Source organism: Dasypus novemcinctus, chromosome 8 (genome assembly GCF_030445035.2).
Source record: "Dasypus novemcinctus isolate mDasNov1 chromosome 8, mDasNov1.1.hap2, whole genome shotgun sequence".
Taxonomy (NCBI): domain Eukaryota; kingdom Metazoa; phylum Chordata; class Mammalia; order Cingulata; family Dasypodidae; genus Dasypus; species Dasypus novemcinctus.
In genome coordinates, this window is record NC_080680.1 from 15,033,031 (window position 1) to 15,050,024 (window position 16,994).

General features: G+C 44.9%; 1 protein-coding gene across 1 annotated transcript in view; it reads right to left on the bottom strand.

Annotated features, from left to right (window-relative positions):
* Nucleotides 1-16,994, bottom strand: part of CENPP (centromere protein P) — a 431,610-nt gene that overhangs the window by 4,259 nt on the left and 410,357 nt on the right. Inside the window, exons 6-7 of the mRNA XM_058301476.2 lie at nucleotides 1,684-1,763; nucleotides 258-349 (exon numbers count right to left, since the gene is read on the bottom strand). Coding sequence (XP_058157459.1) covers nucleotides 258-349; nucleotides 1,684-1,763 — 172 coding nt within the window. The remainder of the gene's footprint in view (nucleotides 1-257; nucleotides 350-1,683; nucleotides 1,764-16,994) is intronic.

Here is a 16,994-nt window from a genome sequence, read left to right on the forward strand (position 1 = left end):
CCTTCAAGGGAGAGGGCCAAGCCTTCATGCTAGAGGCAGAGACAGAGCAGTTCCTTCATGGATTCAGCCCCAGGGGGCCTTTGATGCACCCCACCCCATGCTTTCTGAGTGATCATTGATAAAAATATTTTTAAAACTGATGTAAAACGTACATTAATTAGATTGCCATGGGAACTAGATGAAATAAGTATTTAGCACATAAATAAATTAGCTCAGAACATCTATACCAAGAGACTCTACATTAAATTTCAGACTACCTTGCTGTGATATTTTGGTTAGAAGATCCAGCTTTGGTGACACCTTCCCATCTTTATCTATATGTATCCTCCAAACAATTACTAATTCAAACCTGCAAGAAGAAAATAAAAAAAGGAACAATCAGGATATCCACTCACAGATGAGGAAAACTGTCTGGTCAGTTAAACATGAAAAGATGTTTAATGTCATTAAAAAATGAAAATGGAGACCACAAAAGGTACTATTTTGTACCCATTTAGACCAGCAAAAATTAGTATGACATTACAAATGATGTATAGAGGATGTGGCGCAACAGGAACTTATAAATTCTGGTGGGACTATAAGTTGATGAAACCACTTTGACAATAATCTGGTATTGACCTAAAGCTGAACACACACCTACCCTAGTAACAGGGATTTTACTCCTGGGTATATACCCAAGGGAAGTATTGTACATGTGCACCAGGAAGATGTGGACAATCGTGTCATGACAGCAGAAACCTGAATAACCAAAGTGCTCTACCTACAGATTAGAGAAATACATTTTAGTATATTCACCTAATGGAATATAAGCAGTGAAAATGAATAAACTACGGCTTGGCATGCGACACCAGAAGGAAATTTTAGAAACATAATGTTGAACAAAAGCAAGTCCCAGAAGCCTAGACGGTCATTTTAAGGCTCAAAAACATGTTTTAGACAGGCTATAAAAGTACACATATACATAAATACATATGTACATATATAAAGACAAGAAAATGAGAAAACAGTTTAGAACTGGTGCTCTGGGCAGCACATGGTGTGGGGAAGGCGTACAAAGGCAGCTGAAGGGAAAAGGGCTTTGATTGGCCTGAACTTAGGAACCTGTTTTCCCCTATTTCTGTTGCTAAACTTCTCCAGTGAGTACTCCTTGCCCACTTGCTCACCCCTGGCTTCCTCTCTGCCATTTCTGGAATAACAGTTGACTAGGGTAGCTCTGCACTTTCTCCTGGCCTCCCTCCCTTGGCTCAGCTCATCAGCCCCTGAAGCCCGTCCCCATGGCCTCTGTAAGAGAAATGCCGCTTCCTTCCCGCCTTCCTCTCTCCAGTAATATTTACTGAGCCTGGTTCTGGGACCAGCAACAGTGACCAAAACAAATAGCTCCCGGTTTCTCACCCTCATGGCTGGTCTCATAACCACACCGTGTGCTGCACATTTCCAGTAGGCGTGCACGACCAAGCTGAAGCTTATCAGTCTGGTGCTTTACATTGTTCTCTACCTATATTGGTAGCAAGAAATGGAAGGTCCAGAGGCTAAGGGAGCTGCCCAAGAGTGCGGGCTCTACACCTGGCACCGAGGGAGGAGGGGGAGGGATTGCTCAGCAGTGACCAGTGCCCAGGACAAGGAGGCCCAAGGGGTGGTGGCCTTGGGCTCAGTTGGGGGAGAGCCTCTGTGCTGGGGACTCACCCAGGCTGACTGGCGCTCCGGATCCCCATGCAGCTGGAGGAGGCACCTTCAGGGAGCTGCACTGTATCTGGGTATTTTTCCTGAACGTGGAAAAGAAATTGGTTACAAGAAATCCATCGGGAGGAACCAAGAGCTGAGGCAGTGGCCATGGGCCCAGAGTGGGGGGCAGCCGCATACCTCTGCAGACAGGTGTGACACAAGTCACAAGTCACAGAGACCTGCTAAGCGGCCAGCCTTCCTACCTTCCGTATGCACCCCCCCCTTTTCTACTGTGTGCCCTTCCACAACCTGGGGGAGATGTTAAGCTTAATGAAAGGGCCAGTCCTTATATCTGGAAATGAGGAACCAGTAGCCTCAGATGCTGATCAGAAGAGGAATTCTCAGCGGCAAGGCCCCTATTCCTGAGGTGGATAAAAACCACCTTTCGTATAGATTGGGCTCTTTTCCATTGCAAAGTGGGGTATGCAGAGCTGCATTTGTTGCCCCAACCTGGAGCAGTTTTCAGCCACTCCGGGACACTGGCCATGATGGGACTTCTCCAACCCTTTTGGATTCTGTGTAAGTGCAAGGAGATTATTTGCCCATTCTGGACTCTGTGCTGCGCAGTACAGGGATTGCTTGCTGGAAGTTTCTCTTGTGCCGTGGTCCTGTGCTCCTGCTGTAGCAGCTTGCTTCACGGTGGACTTGGAGGCTTCTGGCACCAAGTCCAGCTGTGGCTCCCACAGCCCTTAGCTCTGTTCACACCCTAAGCGCTGCCTGTGTGACAGATGGGGAGGCTGGCAGCATGGACACTGTTCTGATAGGACTGACTGGAAAGAAGGGAAAACTTTTTGAGGCGTTTTCTACATTCTCCTTTAAATTCTAAATTTTAAACATGCCATTCGTTCATCTCTTCCTCGGGCATCTTGATGCCTTGGCACATCATTGTTGCTCTTGGAAAGCTTCGCCTTGGCGGAGGGCCCCAGTCCTCCTGTGTTTGGCACCACGGCCCTGTCTCCTGACCGCTTGTTGCCGGCCTCACCGATGCTCCCTTCCATTATTGCTCACCTCTACCCGCTACGCTTGAGCTTTCCACCGCTGGCACGGCCTCCTCCAGTTTCCCAATGTTTACTGGACTTCTTTTTTTTTTCTTAATACATTTTAAAATTTGAAGTAATTTTAGATTTACCAAAAAGTTGCAAGGACCCAACTTCCCCTAATGTTCACATCTTACACCAGCAGGAAATACATGTGAAAACTAAGACACTAACATTGCTGTAGGACTATTTAACTGAAGTTCAGACTTTATTCAAATTTCAGCAGTTTTTCCACTGATGTCCTTTTTCTGTTCCAGGATCCCCCACTGCATTTGGTTGTCATGTCTACTGGGTTTCTTCCAATCTGAGGCACTTTTTCAATCTTTCCTTGTTTTTCATGCCCTTACAGTTTTGAAGACTACTGGGCAGATGTTTTGTAGAACGTCCCTCAGTGTGGGTTTGTCTGATGTTTTCCCACAATTAGTCTGGGGCTACGTGCTCCTGGGAGGAAGGACACAGAGGTGAAGTGCCTCCTCACGTGTCAGGGCTACGTGATGTGGACCTGACCCACCACTAGGGGTGCCGACCTTGACCACTTGGTCCAGGTGGCGTCTGCCAGGTTTCTCCACTGATGTAAAGTTACCATTTTCTCTGAACATTTAAAAAAAATTTTGTAACTTTTTATTTTGAACTATTTTCAAACCTATGGACAGTTTAAAAAGCAATAGAAATCCCATACAGAGAACTCCAACATATCCCTACCCTCTAAGTACTCAGATCCACCAGTTTTAACATTTTGCCACATTTGTCATATCATCCTTCCTATCTATTCATCCAACCATTTTCTGAACACTTGAGTGTAGGCCGTATACATCATGTTCCTTCAACACTTAATACTGCCCTCTACATTTCCTAAGAACAAGGATATTCACTCATTTAACCAGCTTAAGAGCAGGTATAAAGTTTTAAGAGATTTAACACTGATAATGAGCTTACAGGCTATATTTCATTTTTTTATATGACCCAATGTTCCCCCCTTATTCCCCCTCCCCCCCCCCCCCCCGTTTTTTTGAGGTACCAGGGCCAGGGGGATTGAATCCAGGACCTCATTGTGTGGAAAGGCAGCACTCAACCACAGAGCCACATCAGCTCCCCTGAGTTGGTATGTATTTGTTTGCTTGTTTGTTTTTGTTCTTGGGAGGCACTGGGAACTGAACCCAGGACTTCCCATGTGGGAAGCAGGAGCTCAAATGCTTGAGCCGCATCCCCTCCCCTCAGCATCCTTTTGAGCCTTTTTTCCTCCCTTGCTAGAACCCATCCAGGATCATGTATTTCATTCGATACAGTTCATGGTCTCTTTAGTTGCCTTTTGTGTGTGTGTGTGAGAACATATACACAACATATATTTTCCCAAGTCCACTCCCAAGTGGTTGAGATGAGCGTCATCACATTCGCAATGTTGTGGTGCCCTCACCACCATCCACCACTAGAACTCCCATCTCCCCAAACAGAAACCCCACACCCATTATGTATTAACTCCTCATTCCCCTGCCCCCACCCCCTAGCAACCTGCATTCCAATTTCTCTCTCTATGAGTTTGCATATTCTCTGATATTTTCTTTGTAAAGAAGTCACTGTGGGGCTTAAATTTAACAGCCTAAATCTATAACAATCTCATTTGCTTTGATACCAACTTCAGTGGCATGCACAATTATGTTCCTATATCCCTCCATCCCCCACCTTTATGTAGTTCTTGTCACAAATTACATGGTTATACATTATGAGTCCAAAACCACTGAATCACTACTTTTTATGCATTTGCTTTTTAGATCCTGTAGGAAATAAAACATGGAATTACAAACCAAAAACACAGTAGTACAGGAATTTAGATTTACCCCTGACATTACCTTCACTGGAGATCTTTATTTCGTTGTGTGCTTTGATCTATTGTCTATTGTCCTTTCCTTCCAAATTACAGAACTCTCTTTAGCCTCTATTGTAGGGTCTAGTGGTGACAAAATTCCTCATCTTTTTTTTGTTTTTGTTTTTTAACTTCATCTTTTGTTTATCTAGAAATGTCTTAATTGCTCCCTCATTTCTGAAAGACAGTTTTGCTGGATATAGAATTCATGTCATCCCACTGCTTCTTGCTTCCATGGTTTCAGAAGAGAAATCAGCAGCTAATCTTATTGAAGCTCCCTTGTATGTGACATGTTGCTTCTCTCTTGTGGCTTTTACAATTCTCTATCACTGGCATTTGACCTTTTGATTATAATATGCTGTGGTGTAGGTTTCTTTGGGCTTATCCTGTTTGGAGTTCATTGAGTGACTTGGATGTGTATATTCATGTCTTTAATTACATTTGGGGGAGTTTCTGGTCATTATTTCTTTGAATATTCTCTCTTCCCCTTTTGCTATTTCTTCTTCTGGATTCCCACAATGTGTATCTTGGTACACTTGATGGTGTCCCACAGGTTCCTCATGCTCTGTTCACTTTTTTCTATTATTTCTTCCTTCTTTTCTTCAGACTGGATATTTTCAATTGTCATATCTTCAGGTAGTTTCCTCTGTCAGCCAAACTGCTGACAAAATTCCCTCTAGGGAATTTAAAATTTCTATCTTGTGGTTTCAGCTCTGTTTGGTTGCTTTTCATAATTTCCATGTCTCTACTGATATTCTCTTTGTGTTCATCTATTATTTTTCCCAATTACTTTAGTTCTTTGTCCATGATATACTTTAGCTCTTTGAGAGCATATTTAGGACCATTTAAAAAAATTATTTGCCTAGTATGTCCCAGATCTGGTCTTCCTCATGGGTGATTTCTAATGTTTAAATCTTCTTCTTCACCTGGGCCATTCCTTCCATTTTAACATTTTTTAACCTTTCATCGAAACCTGAACATTAAAAATTTATTGTCTTTTTTTAAAAAGATACATAGATCACAAAAATTATTACATTAAGAAATATGAGGTTCCCATATACCCCACACCCCATCCCACCCCACTCCTCCCACATCAACAACCTCTTTCCTCAGTGTGGCACATTCATTGCATTTGGTGAATACATCTTGGAGCACTGCTGCACTGCGTGGATTATAGTTTACCCTGTAGTTCACACTCTCCCGCAGTCCATCCAGTGGGTTGTGGCAGGATATATAACGTCCAGCATCTGTCCCTGCAATATCACTCAGGACAACTCCAAGTCCCAAAAATGCCCCCACACCACATCTCTTCTTCCCTCTCCCTACCCTTAGCAATTACTGTGGCCACTGTCTCCACATCAATGATACAATTTCTTCCATTGCTAGTCACAATAGTTCTATAGTAGAACACCAGTAAGTCCACTCTAATCCATATTTTATTCCTCCATCCTGTGAACATTTTTAAAAAGTTATTTATTCCCCCCCTCCCTGTTTGCGCTCACTTTGTTCTCAGTGTCCATTTGCTGTGTGTTGTCTCCATGTCTGCTTGTCTTTTAAAAAAAAAATTATTTTAAAGGTTTATTTTATTTATTTCTTTCCCCTACTTCCCCCTGTTGTCTGCTTTCTGTGTCCATTTGCTGTGTGTTCTTCTGTATCAGTTTGTCTTCTTGTCAGCGGCACCAGGAATCTGTGTCTCTTTTTGTTGCGTCACCTTGCTGCACCAGCTCTCCGTGTGTGTGGTGCCACTCCTTGGTGGACTGCACTTTTCTTGCCCAGGGCGGCTCTCCTTACAGGGCGCACTCCTTGCGCATGGGGCTCCCCTACATGGGGACACCTCCATGTGGCAGGGCACTCCTTGCACATGGCAGCACTGCGCGTGGGCCAACTTCACCACATGGGTCAGGAAGCCCTGGGTTTGAACTGTGGACCTTCCATGTGGTAGGCAGATGCTCTATCTGCTGAGCCAAATCCACTCCCCTCTGCTTGTCTATTGTTCCCAGCTTCTCTTTAGGAGGCACCAGGAACCAATCCCGGGACCTTCTGTGTGGGAGAGAGGCACTCAATTGCTGGAGCCACTTCAGCTCTCTGTTCTGCTGTGTCTCTTACAGTCTCTTCTCTGCGTTTCCCTTTATTGTGTTATCTTGCTGCACCAGTTCAGCTCTCTGCAGCATGGGCCAGCTTGCCTTCACCAGGAGGCTCCCGACAATGAACTCATGGCCTCTCATATGGTAGATGGGAGCCCAATCGCTTGAGCCACATCTGCTTCCCGAACCTGGACATTTGATATTTTAATGTGTTATTGCTGGAATTTAGACTTTGGGATGTCTGTTTCTTAAGCTTGCGTCCAAGTAGTATTATGATGGAGCTTTCCTTGAATGCTAGAAACTAACATAAAAAATTAAAAAAAAATTTAAAGTAGGATAAAAGAAAACACCTTTCCCACTCTTTGCAGATTGACCTGTGTGAGTGTTCTTCTTCAGAGCTTATCCACACAATGAGTTTGGAGAATAGCTCTAGGCCAAAGTGTAGGGGCCTCCCTGATCTTTCCCCCATATTTGGGGGCACTGGGCATGCAGGCATGGCCCCAGGAATTCCCCCATTTACGCGGACATGTCCTCTCTTCTCTCATCCTCCCAGTCCTGGTCCCAGTACTGCACCGTCTGTCCCACAGCCAGCAGTCCCTTGCCCCAGGCAATGCAATTTGACTAATTTTCCACAGCCCTCTGAAGGAGAGTCTGTGAGCTGCCTTCTACATGCGGAGCAAGTTCTGGGACAGCAAGTCCCTCAGGCACCAGCAGACAGACTGTGCTAGACATTCATGCTCCCAGATGTGCCTGAGGGCCACTCTGCTCCCTCTGGAACCAGGACCAGGGACTCGCACTGGGAGCATGGGCAGCTCTGTGCTGGGCCAGTAAGGGGCAGGGGAGGAGCTAGCCAGGGCTCCAGAAGACGGTCATTTTCTCGGTTAATTTCTCGCATTGTTCTTGCAGTATTTTAAGTGTTTTCTGGAGCCTTGAGAAAGATGTTACTCCCAGATCTTGCTGGATGTTCAAAGCTTCTGTGGGGAGGGCTGGGAGCCCTGTAGCATCTCACTCTGTCGTCTTGATAGGGTGGGGCCTCTCACTGAACTTTTTTTTTTTGAGATACGGCCAGGGATTGAACCTTGGACCTCATATGTGGGAAGCTGGTACTCAACCAGTGAGCCACATTGGCTCCCCTCAGTTGGTTTTTTTCATTCGTTTGCTTGTTGTTGTTGGTTTTTTATTTTTAGGAGGTACTGGAAACTGAACCCGGGACCTCCCATGTGGGAAGCAGGCGCTCAACTGCTTGAGCCACATCAGCAACCCTCACTAAACTTTTGAAAATAAAAGCCTTTCCAACCAAGGCTCTACCCAAGGATTTCCAGGCTAGCCTCTAGCAATGGTGGATGCTCACAACCAGTCCATTCTCAAGTGGCATCTTGCCTGAATGCACCTCTCCTTATGTGCTGCCACCTGAGATGCCTCCCAGATACATGGAGCTGGGTACGACCTTCACACATCCACATCGTGACACAGTGCCTGGCTCCCAATGGGAACTCAGTAATATATTTCATGGATAACATGGTGTATTAGTCAGCCAAAGGGGTGCTGATGTGAAGTATCAGAAATCTGTTGGCTTTTATTAAGGGTGTTTATCTGGGGTAGAAACTTACAGTTATAAGGCCCTAAAGGGTCCAACTCAAGGTTACTTCCTCACCAAAGCCTGTTGCCATACGTTGAAGCAAGATGGCGGGCGACCTCTGCCTGGGCTCTCCTGCCTGCTTCCTCTGAAGGCTCCGTGGGCCCAGCTTCTTCCCATCTCAGCTGTCGGCTGGTGTAGGCCTTCTCTGCCCTTCCTGGGCTTTAGCTATTCGAGCCTTCTTTCTGTCACCTGGCAGGACTAAACTGACCAAGTCCTTTCCTCTTCCTCTGTCTTCTTCTGTGTATCTTCTTGAGCGCGTGTCTGTTTCCACCAGCCCGCCAAGAGGGTGGGGATTCAACCCTGAGTCACGTGCTACTGATGTGCTCGAATCAAAGTCCTAATCTTGATGTAATCAAGTAAACATAAACCCTTTCAATTTAATACAATCAAAGTATATCACACCCAGAGGAACAGACCAGTTTACAAGCTTCGAATCTTTTTTGGAATTCATAAATAATATCAACTGCTACACATGGCTTCAGGAAGTAATTGCCCAGAATCTCATTACCTTTCTAGAGTCAAAAGTATTCTCTCTAAAAACAGGAAAATAAATGGAATTTCACAAAAGTTTAGGCTTGCAACTCTAAGGTAGGGTGACCCCCTCTCCCCCCATGTAATATACTAATTGTGAAAATGTTGGCTTGCTTCTGTTAATCACAGCAGGGCTTGGGAATATCTAGCATATGAGAACAGACACATTAATTAAGAATTAATGTTTAGATCATTAAGACAACAACAAAACTTACTTTATAGGATTCTGAACAGAAGATGCATGTATATTTACAACTGAGTCAACAACTTTAAAAGTTCTGGCTTTTTTTGCTCTTGTGAGAACAGAGAGTAGGGCAAAGGATAATACTGGAGAGACTATAAACATAGTCTCCACAGTGAGATTTTGTGACCTGGGGGTCAAGTTTTGAAATGCAGTTTTCTTTCTGCCCTCCCCACAGTGCCTGATGTAGAAATGAAAACCTGGAGGTGAGGCTTAAGGCAAATGAAAGTCCTAACACTGTCTCTCAAACCCACCACAAACAAAATAAACAACATCATTGCCCCCCCAAAGCCTCTGCCTCCTGACTCTCTCATTTGTTGACTGAATCACTGTATGCTCAGAGACTCGGAACATTTCAGAAGTAAGATGCAGCTTCATTTTTAAAATGAAATTCACTGATTGGCTAACAACCAATCAGTGAATTCCAAAAGATGAAGGCAACAAAGGACGTTGTACAGGTTGGGCAGAGCCTTGCCGCACTCCAAGGCAGGAGCCCTCAGGAAGGCTGCAAATCCTGCTGCATGGAACCCACTTTAGCTCCTGTCAGAGGAGGCCTTGTGGGGACGAAGACGTGTCAGTTTTTAAAGCACACAGCCTACATATCAATTAGCATGTTTCCAGCGTGTGAGGTCAGTGCTTCCATTACCACTGAGTGTGAATGACACTCAGAATAAAAACATCCAAACACAAAAAAATATTCCAAACCAAATACTGTGGGCTAGTACTGGTTTAAGTTTACAGATAAATGTAACTATTCGTTCAGCAAAACAAATTTTTATGAGAAAATGTATACCTAAGTGTTTTAAGTGGAAAGTACTGGTTGATTTCTAGCCCTCAAATTCTCCTAAATTAATAACAACTGTATGAAGAATGTAAAGGAGCAGTATGAGGACGTGGCAGTTCACAAGTGCCAGCAGCAGCTTGTGCTTTTCTCCCAGGCTGTCTGCGCCATATGGAACTCGTCAGAGACAGTCTATGGTCTGCGCAGGCTGCAAACGTGGAGACTCGAGGGAGGCAGCAGCCCAGGCCCAGGCTCAGCCCAGGCTCAGCCCCGGGAGCACAGGGGCAGTGGGGGGAGTGGAGAACAGCACACAACCTCTCCAGGCTCCCCCTCCCACCCCCGCTGGCCAAAGGGGCTTGAGATGAGATGAGAAACTTTCACTCGCAAATAAAGTACTCCCTTTAGTTAAAAAAAATTCAACAGAAATGCTCGCACTGGGAACGGGTCAGGCATTCATTCAATCCGCCCTTTTGGGGCTGGGGTGAAAAGTTGTTTCACTGCATAAGTGGATAATATTGCTCCTTTCACCCATCTTCATTCACTTGTCTCTCCAGTGCAGATATTTGGGCACAGCTGAGAACAGAAAGGACGCAGTAAAGGCTGACGAGCAGGCAGATAGGCGAGAGAATGAGGGGCCGTCTATTTACGGTTCCTTCACGGATGATGTGGAGGGGAAGGATGGTCCCGTTGACAGAAGTGCACCCAGACGGGTTTGAGGGAGAAAACGGATAAGCTGTCAGGAGTGACAACACGAGGTGCAAAGCAGCCTGGAGCTCACGTAGCATAAGATCGGCACATTTCAACAAGTGCAGAAAAGTTTTGTGAATTACTGTATGTGACATTGATTTTTTTTTTTTTTAAAAGACCAAATTGCCAATAAAGAGTTAAGACCAACTTCCACTATATTTGAGAGTATCTTAGAATCGTTTCTTTGAAAAAATAGTTATACACATGTAAAGGTTGACTGGAAAGTTATAAACCTGATCTGGAAAGCGCTTCAGGTATTTCACGTTTTGGCACCGATAAAGCTGAGGTCCAGAGAGATGAGGTGTGTCGGCTGGCTCTCGCGCGAGGCCGGGCAGGGACTCTTTCACCTGAGTTAATTCTGCACTCCACAGTGAGTTCTAGGTACGTACAGAAACAGGAACACAAAGCCTGCTGTTTCACAGATGTCACTGTGCGGTGACAGAGAGCTGTATAATGTGGGACCAGTGTGGGAAGGGGCTCGCCCGGGCCTCGTCCTGCTCCCGGGTGCTTGCTGGTTGGCCAGCGCTGGGCTGCGCTCCCCCGGGAACGCTTCAGCCTTTCTCAGGCGAGCCTGTCCTGAGCTCAGCTACAGAAATGCTGGGGCACTGACCCAAAATGGGTGTTTATACAGCTGCTTGCCATATGTGTAGTTTGCATTCAAGAACTCTCCTGGTAGTTAGGATAGAAAAATTGCGACTGTGAAAACGTTGGCAATTTGATATCCATCCCCAGTTTTACACCTGAAACCCCCTTTGTTGCAGTAACAGATGCTGGATACTAGTCCAACAGGGAATAGAACTTGAAACAGAGCTTTATAGAAAACTGGCCTGCGTTCTCTATCAGTCATCCTAGCACAAACACCCAGGAGGAATTACCAGATAACCAGCTCCACCCTCAATCACCATCCTGTGTCTCCCACTTAAATTAATGGTAGTTCTAAAAAGATCCAAAACCTGTACGCACTGTGGTCATTCCCCATTCCCTCCTTCTCCTCAACCCCTGGCAAACACTAAATCTATTTCCTGCCTCTACGGATTTCCATACTCTAGACATGTCATATAAATGGAAGCATAGAATATGCTGTCTTTTGTGACTGGCTTCTTTCACTTAGCACAATGTTTTCAAGGTTCATCCATGTTGAAGCGTGTGACAGAACTTCGTTTTAATTGCCAAATGATATTCCATTGCATGCATGTAACACTAATGGACATTTGGGTTGTTCCCCCCTTTAGCTATTCTGAATAACGCTGCTGTGAACATTTGTGTACAAACACATGCGTTGACGTATGTTTTAATTTCCCTCTTGGGTATATACTTAAGAGTGGAATTGCTGGGTCATATGGTAATTCCATGTTTAATCATTTCAAGAGCTGCCATACTGTTTTCCTAAGCAGCAGTACCATTTTACAATCCCAAGAGCAGTGTATGAGGTTTCCAGCATCTCCACATCCAACACTTGTTATTTTTCCTTTTATTGATGATAGCCATCCTGGTGAGTGTATCTTATTGTAGTTCTGATTTGCATTTCCCCAATGGTTAATGATGTTGAATGTGCTAATTGTATATCTTCTTTGGAGAAATGTCTATTCGGATTCTTTGCCATTTTTTAAAAAGATGTATTTATTTATTTATTTCTCCCCACCCACTTGTTTGTACTTGCTGCGTCTATTCATTTTCCTTATTTCTGTAGGAGGAACCGGGAACCAAACCCGAGACCTCCGTTGTGGGATGGAGGCACTTAATCGCTTGAGCCACCTCTGCTCCCTGCTTTGTTATGTCTCTCATTAAGTTTTCCTCGTGTGTCTTGTTGCATCATCTTGTTGCGTCAGCTCCCTGCGCCTGTCTGTTATGCCAGCTCGCTGTCTTCTTTAGGAGGCACTGGGAATCGAACCAGGGACCTCCCATGTGGTAGGCAGGAGCTCAGTCCCTTGAGCGACATCTGATTCCCTCTTTGCCATTTTTAATTGGGCTACTTGTCTTTTGATTATTGACTTGTAATAGTTCTTTATATATTCAGAATACAAGTCATTCATCAAATATATGATTTTCAAAAAATTTCTCACATTCTGTGGGTTGTCTTTTCACTTTCTTGATGGTGTTTTTTGAAGCACAAAAGTTTTGATTTTGATTAAGTCCCATTTACCTATTTTTCTTTTCTTGCTTGTACTTTCATGTTATATCTAAGACAGCACTGCCTAGTCCAAGGTTACAGAGCTTTACACCTGTTTTCTTCTAGGAATTTTGCAGTTTTACATCTTACATTTAGGTCTTTGATCCATTTTGAGTTATTTTTGTTATTTTGTGAGGCAGGAATCCAACTTCTTTCTTTTCTATGTGGATATCCAGTGTCCCAGCAACATTTCTTGAACAGACTGTTCTTTATTCATCTAACTGTCTTGGTTCTATTCACATTTTAATATCATTTTCTAATATGAAAGGTAGTCTGGTCCACTGAGAGGCCAGATCAGTGAGCTTGCACTGTGGGGAAAAGTAATGGCAAAACTCATCCCAGTCTTTTCAACAAATGGTGCAGGAACAAATGGATATTCACATGCTAAAAAACAAAACAAACAAAAAAACCTCAACACTTACCTCACACCATTTACAAAAATTTACTCAAGGGAAGTGGATGTGGCTTGAGCAGCTGGGTGCCTGCCTACCACACGGGAGGTCCTAGGTTCGATTCCCAGTGCCTCCTAAAGAAGACGAGCAAGACAGCAAGCTGATGCAACGGGCAGGTGCAGTGAGCTGATGCAATAAGGTGATGCAATGAGATCCCTCAACAAAGAGATGCAATGAGGAAACACAATGAGAGACACCACAAAGCAGGGAGCAGAGGTCGCTCAAGTGATTGGGTATTGGGCGCCTCTCCCCACCTCGGAGGTCCCTGGTGCCTCCTAAAGGAAGAGAAGACAAACAGACACAGAAGAACATGCAGCAAATGAACAGAGAGCAGACAGTGAGTGCAGGTGGCAGGGTCGGGGGATAAATAAATCTTAAAAAAAAAGTTAATGCATAGACACCTAACCAAAGAAGAGATATGGACAGCAAATAAACACATGCAAAGATACATCTTTAGTCAAAGACATATCTCTGCAAATTAAAACTACAATGAGATACCACTACATACCCACCAGAATGGCTAAAATTAAAAAGACTATACCACCAAATGTTGGTGAAGATGTGGAGCAACTGAAAGTATCATACATTGCTGATGCGAATGCAAAATGGTGCCACCACTTGGGAAAAGTTTGGCAGGTTCCTAACAAGTTAAAGATACAATCCCACTCCACCCAAGAGAAATGAAAGCATACGTCCATACAAAAAACTGTATGCAAATATTCTTTGTAGCCTTTTTTTTTTTTTTTTTGGATACTGGGGCCAGGGCGGGTTGAACCCGGGACCTCTTACGTGGGAAGCAAGTTCTCAACATTGAGCCACATTGGCTCCCCTGAATTGGTTTCATTTGTTTGCTTGTTGCTTGTTTTTGTTTTTTTAGGAGGCACCGGGGACCGAACTTGGGATGTTCAATATCTGTTTCTGACAATGTTTTAGAAAGCCTACTTTATGCCAGTTTTGTTCTGCAAGCCAGGGATACAGAAGTGCACCTATACATCCCATATACAATATGCAGTGATGCACAGTGATGCGAGACCAAGCACCTGGCCACGGAAGGCCTCTTGGAGCACACGACATTTGGTTCAGGCTGAATGATGGGAAGATACAGGGAGGAGGATTCCAGGCAGAGAACAGTTAACAAAGAGCCTAAGGCAGGAATGAGTTGGCTTGTTTGATGTACCAAGGAGCGGCACTTATTTAGTAGGGAGAAAGGTACACAACGAAGTTGGAAACTGGGCTGGAGTAGGGCACACAGATTTAAACCCCAGGGCACAGAGCTTGGCCTGAGTGGTGTGGATCAGGCTGACAGCTGGGTGGAGAATGGACTGGGGAGGAGGGCGCCGAGGGTAGGAGGACAAGGGAGGCCGGAGGTTGGAGAGTGACTGCTGTATTCAAGGGAAGGGCTGTGATGGTGGAGATGGACAGCAGTGGGCGGCTGCTGCATGTGCTCTGGAGCAGGAACTGACAGGGTTTGCAGGATGCAGGGGTGAGAGACACAGCGGGGAGACTCCCTAACCTAGACTTTTGGCCCCAACAAATACGTCAGTCATTGTGCTGTGTGCTGGGGAACGATGGGGATGGGGTGAGGGAGTGACCAGAGTTCAGGGGGCAGAGGTGGAAAGAGTGAAGAGGCTAAGGCAGAGGCCAGGGACCCTAACGCTCTGGGTCCATCCAGAAGGCTGTGTGTGCACTTCTTGCGGTACATTGGACTTCTGAGACGATTTTTCCAACCTTCAAAACGGTTTTAGAAATTCCTACAGCATTAGGACTTGGAAGAATAATAGTCTGCCCTTATTTTGAAAAGGAAACTAATGAATAGTAAGGGCTACTTTGTGCTGGACACTGGTTCAGTTTCTTTATAAACATTATTTAATCCCCTGGCAAGGGAATAAACATGGATATGGTTTAATTTTATTTTAGTTACCTACTACTCAAACCACAAGTGTGCGGGAGGCTTTCTGAGTGCCTAGCCCGGAGCACTCAGGGCTGCTCCGTGGATAATGGGGCTGGCTTTTCCAGTGCTGCTATCACTACAATCTCATTTTCTGACTGCCGTAGAAAGAGTTAAAAGTCCTGGGCGCCGGCCCAACCTGCTTGGCTATTTGTTAGCTGTATGACTTTGAGAAATGACTTTTAAATTCTCTAGACCTCAGTTGTGTATTTTAAAAACTTATTTTGAAATAATTTTGAATTTGTAGAAAAATTGTAAGAACAGCACAAAGAAGAGCAGTTGCCAGATTTCCCTGCTGGTGACATTTTGCCACATGGGCTCCATCACTCCTCTCTCTCCTCACAACCCCCCCCACAGACCACCCGCTATTATTGTCTGTTTCTGAATTGAATGTGAGCTGCAGACTTGATGTCTCCTCATCCCTAAACTGCGTGTTTTTCTCCAAAACAAGGACATCCTCATATCACCAAAAATATAAACAACCAAATCAGAAGACGACCATCCAAAAACACAGACCACTTTCGAATTTCACTAACTGCCCCACCAATATCTCTTTCAATTTTCTGGTCCAAGATCTAATCGAGGAACATGCAACTGCATTCAAGTGTCAGGTCTCTTCAGATTCCTCCAATATGGAGCAATTCCTCAGTCTTTTTCTGTTTGCGTCCTTGGCATTTTAAAAAGTGCAGGCCTGTCCTGCTGAGGAGGTCCCTCCACCTGGCCTGCCTAAGGTGATGCCTCCCCGGTAGGAATTACAGATGCTCTGCGGGTGTGTACCTGCATCGTGCACCCGAGGCGCAGCGCGGCTCAGCCTCCACTAGTGGGGCTGACCTGACATCAGGCTGCCAGCTGCCAGGTCACGCCCCTGTCAAGTCACCGTCTCCGCACCATTTTCTGAGGAGACATACTGAGATGGCACCAATGTCTTGTTCTGCCTCAAACTTCCGCCCACTAGCCTTTGCCTCTGTTGATGACGCCACCACAATGTGGGTGTCAATGGTGATTTTCTATTTCCATCATGCCTTTTACATTCATTACTTGGCTTTGTATTCTAATTAAGACCATTTTCCTTTCTTATTTATTTTGTGTCAGTATTGTCTCATAGATTACTTATTTATTCAATGGGTTTTAATCTATTAAATATCATTACTCAGTTTGATGCTCAAATTCTCCAGATATGGCCTGTATGAGCCCCTTTGGGCTGGCCCCTGTATCCTTTTGACACGTCCCCATCATTCTTTGAGCATTTCCTTACTTTCTGGCACCACAAGATGCTCCAGGCTCATTTCGTACTTGCCCTGCCAAGCTCTGGAATCAACTTTCTCCAAAGGAGCCCTAGAGCCTTTTAGTAGAGGACAGTATTTAGAAACCAAGATCTGGGATCTCAGTTTGTTTACTGCTACCCGAGTAAGCAGTTTCACTCCTTCTAGACCCTCTCAGTAGAAAGAGTGAGGAAAGAGCCAGAGCACATAAACATCTACAGCTGTTTCTATATCTATCTGCATGCATATATATATTAAAAAACAAATAGAAACCTCGATTCTAATCCAACCTCCCTCAGGGTTCTTTCTAGCCTTCCCCTTTTCCAAGTTTGTAATTCACTTGACTGATTGTGAGAACCCTCAATTTATTTACTTACTTGATCAGCCAATTTACTTACTGGCTCAGTGGAGCCAATCCTCCCACAGGGCCTCCTGCCTACTCCAGCACGGGCCACCTCCCCCCTCCTCCACTGTACATCCTTGGCCACCAGGCATAGCATCCTCTGAGAAGTGAAAGAC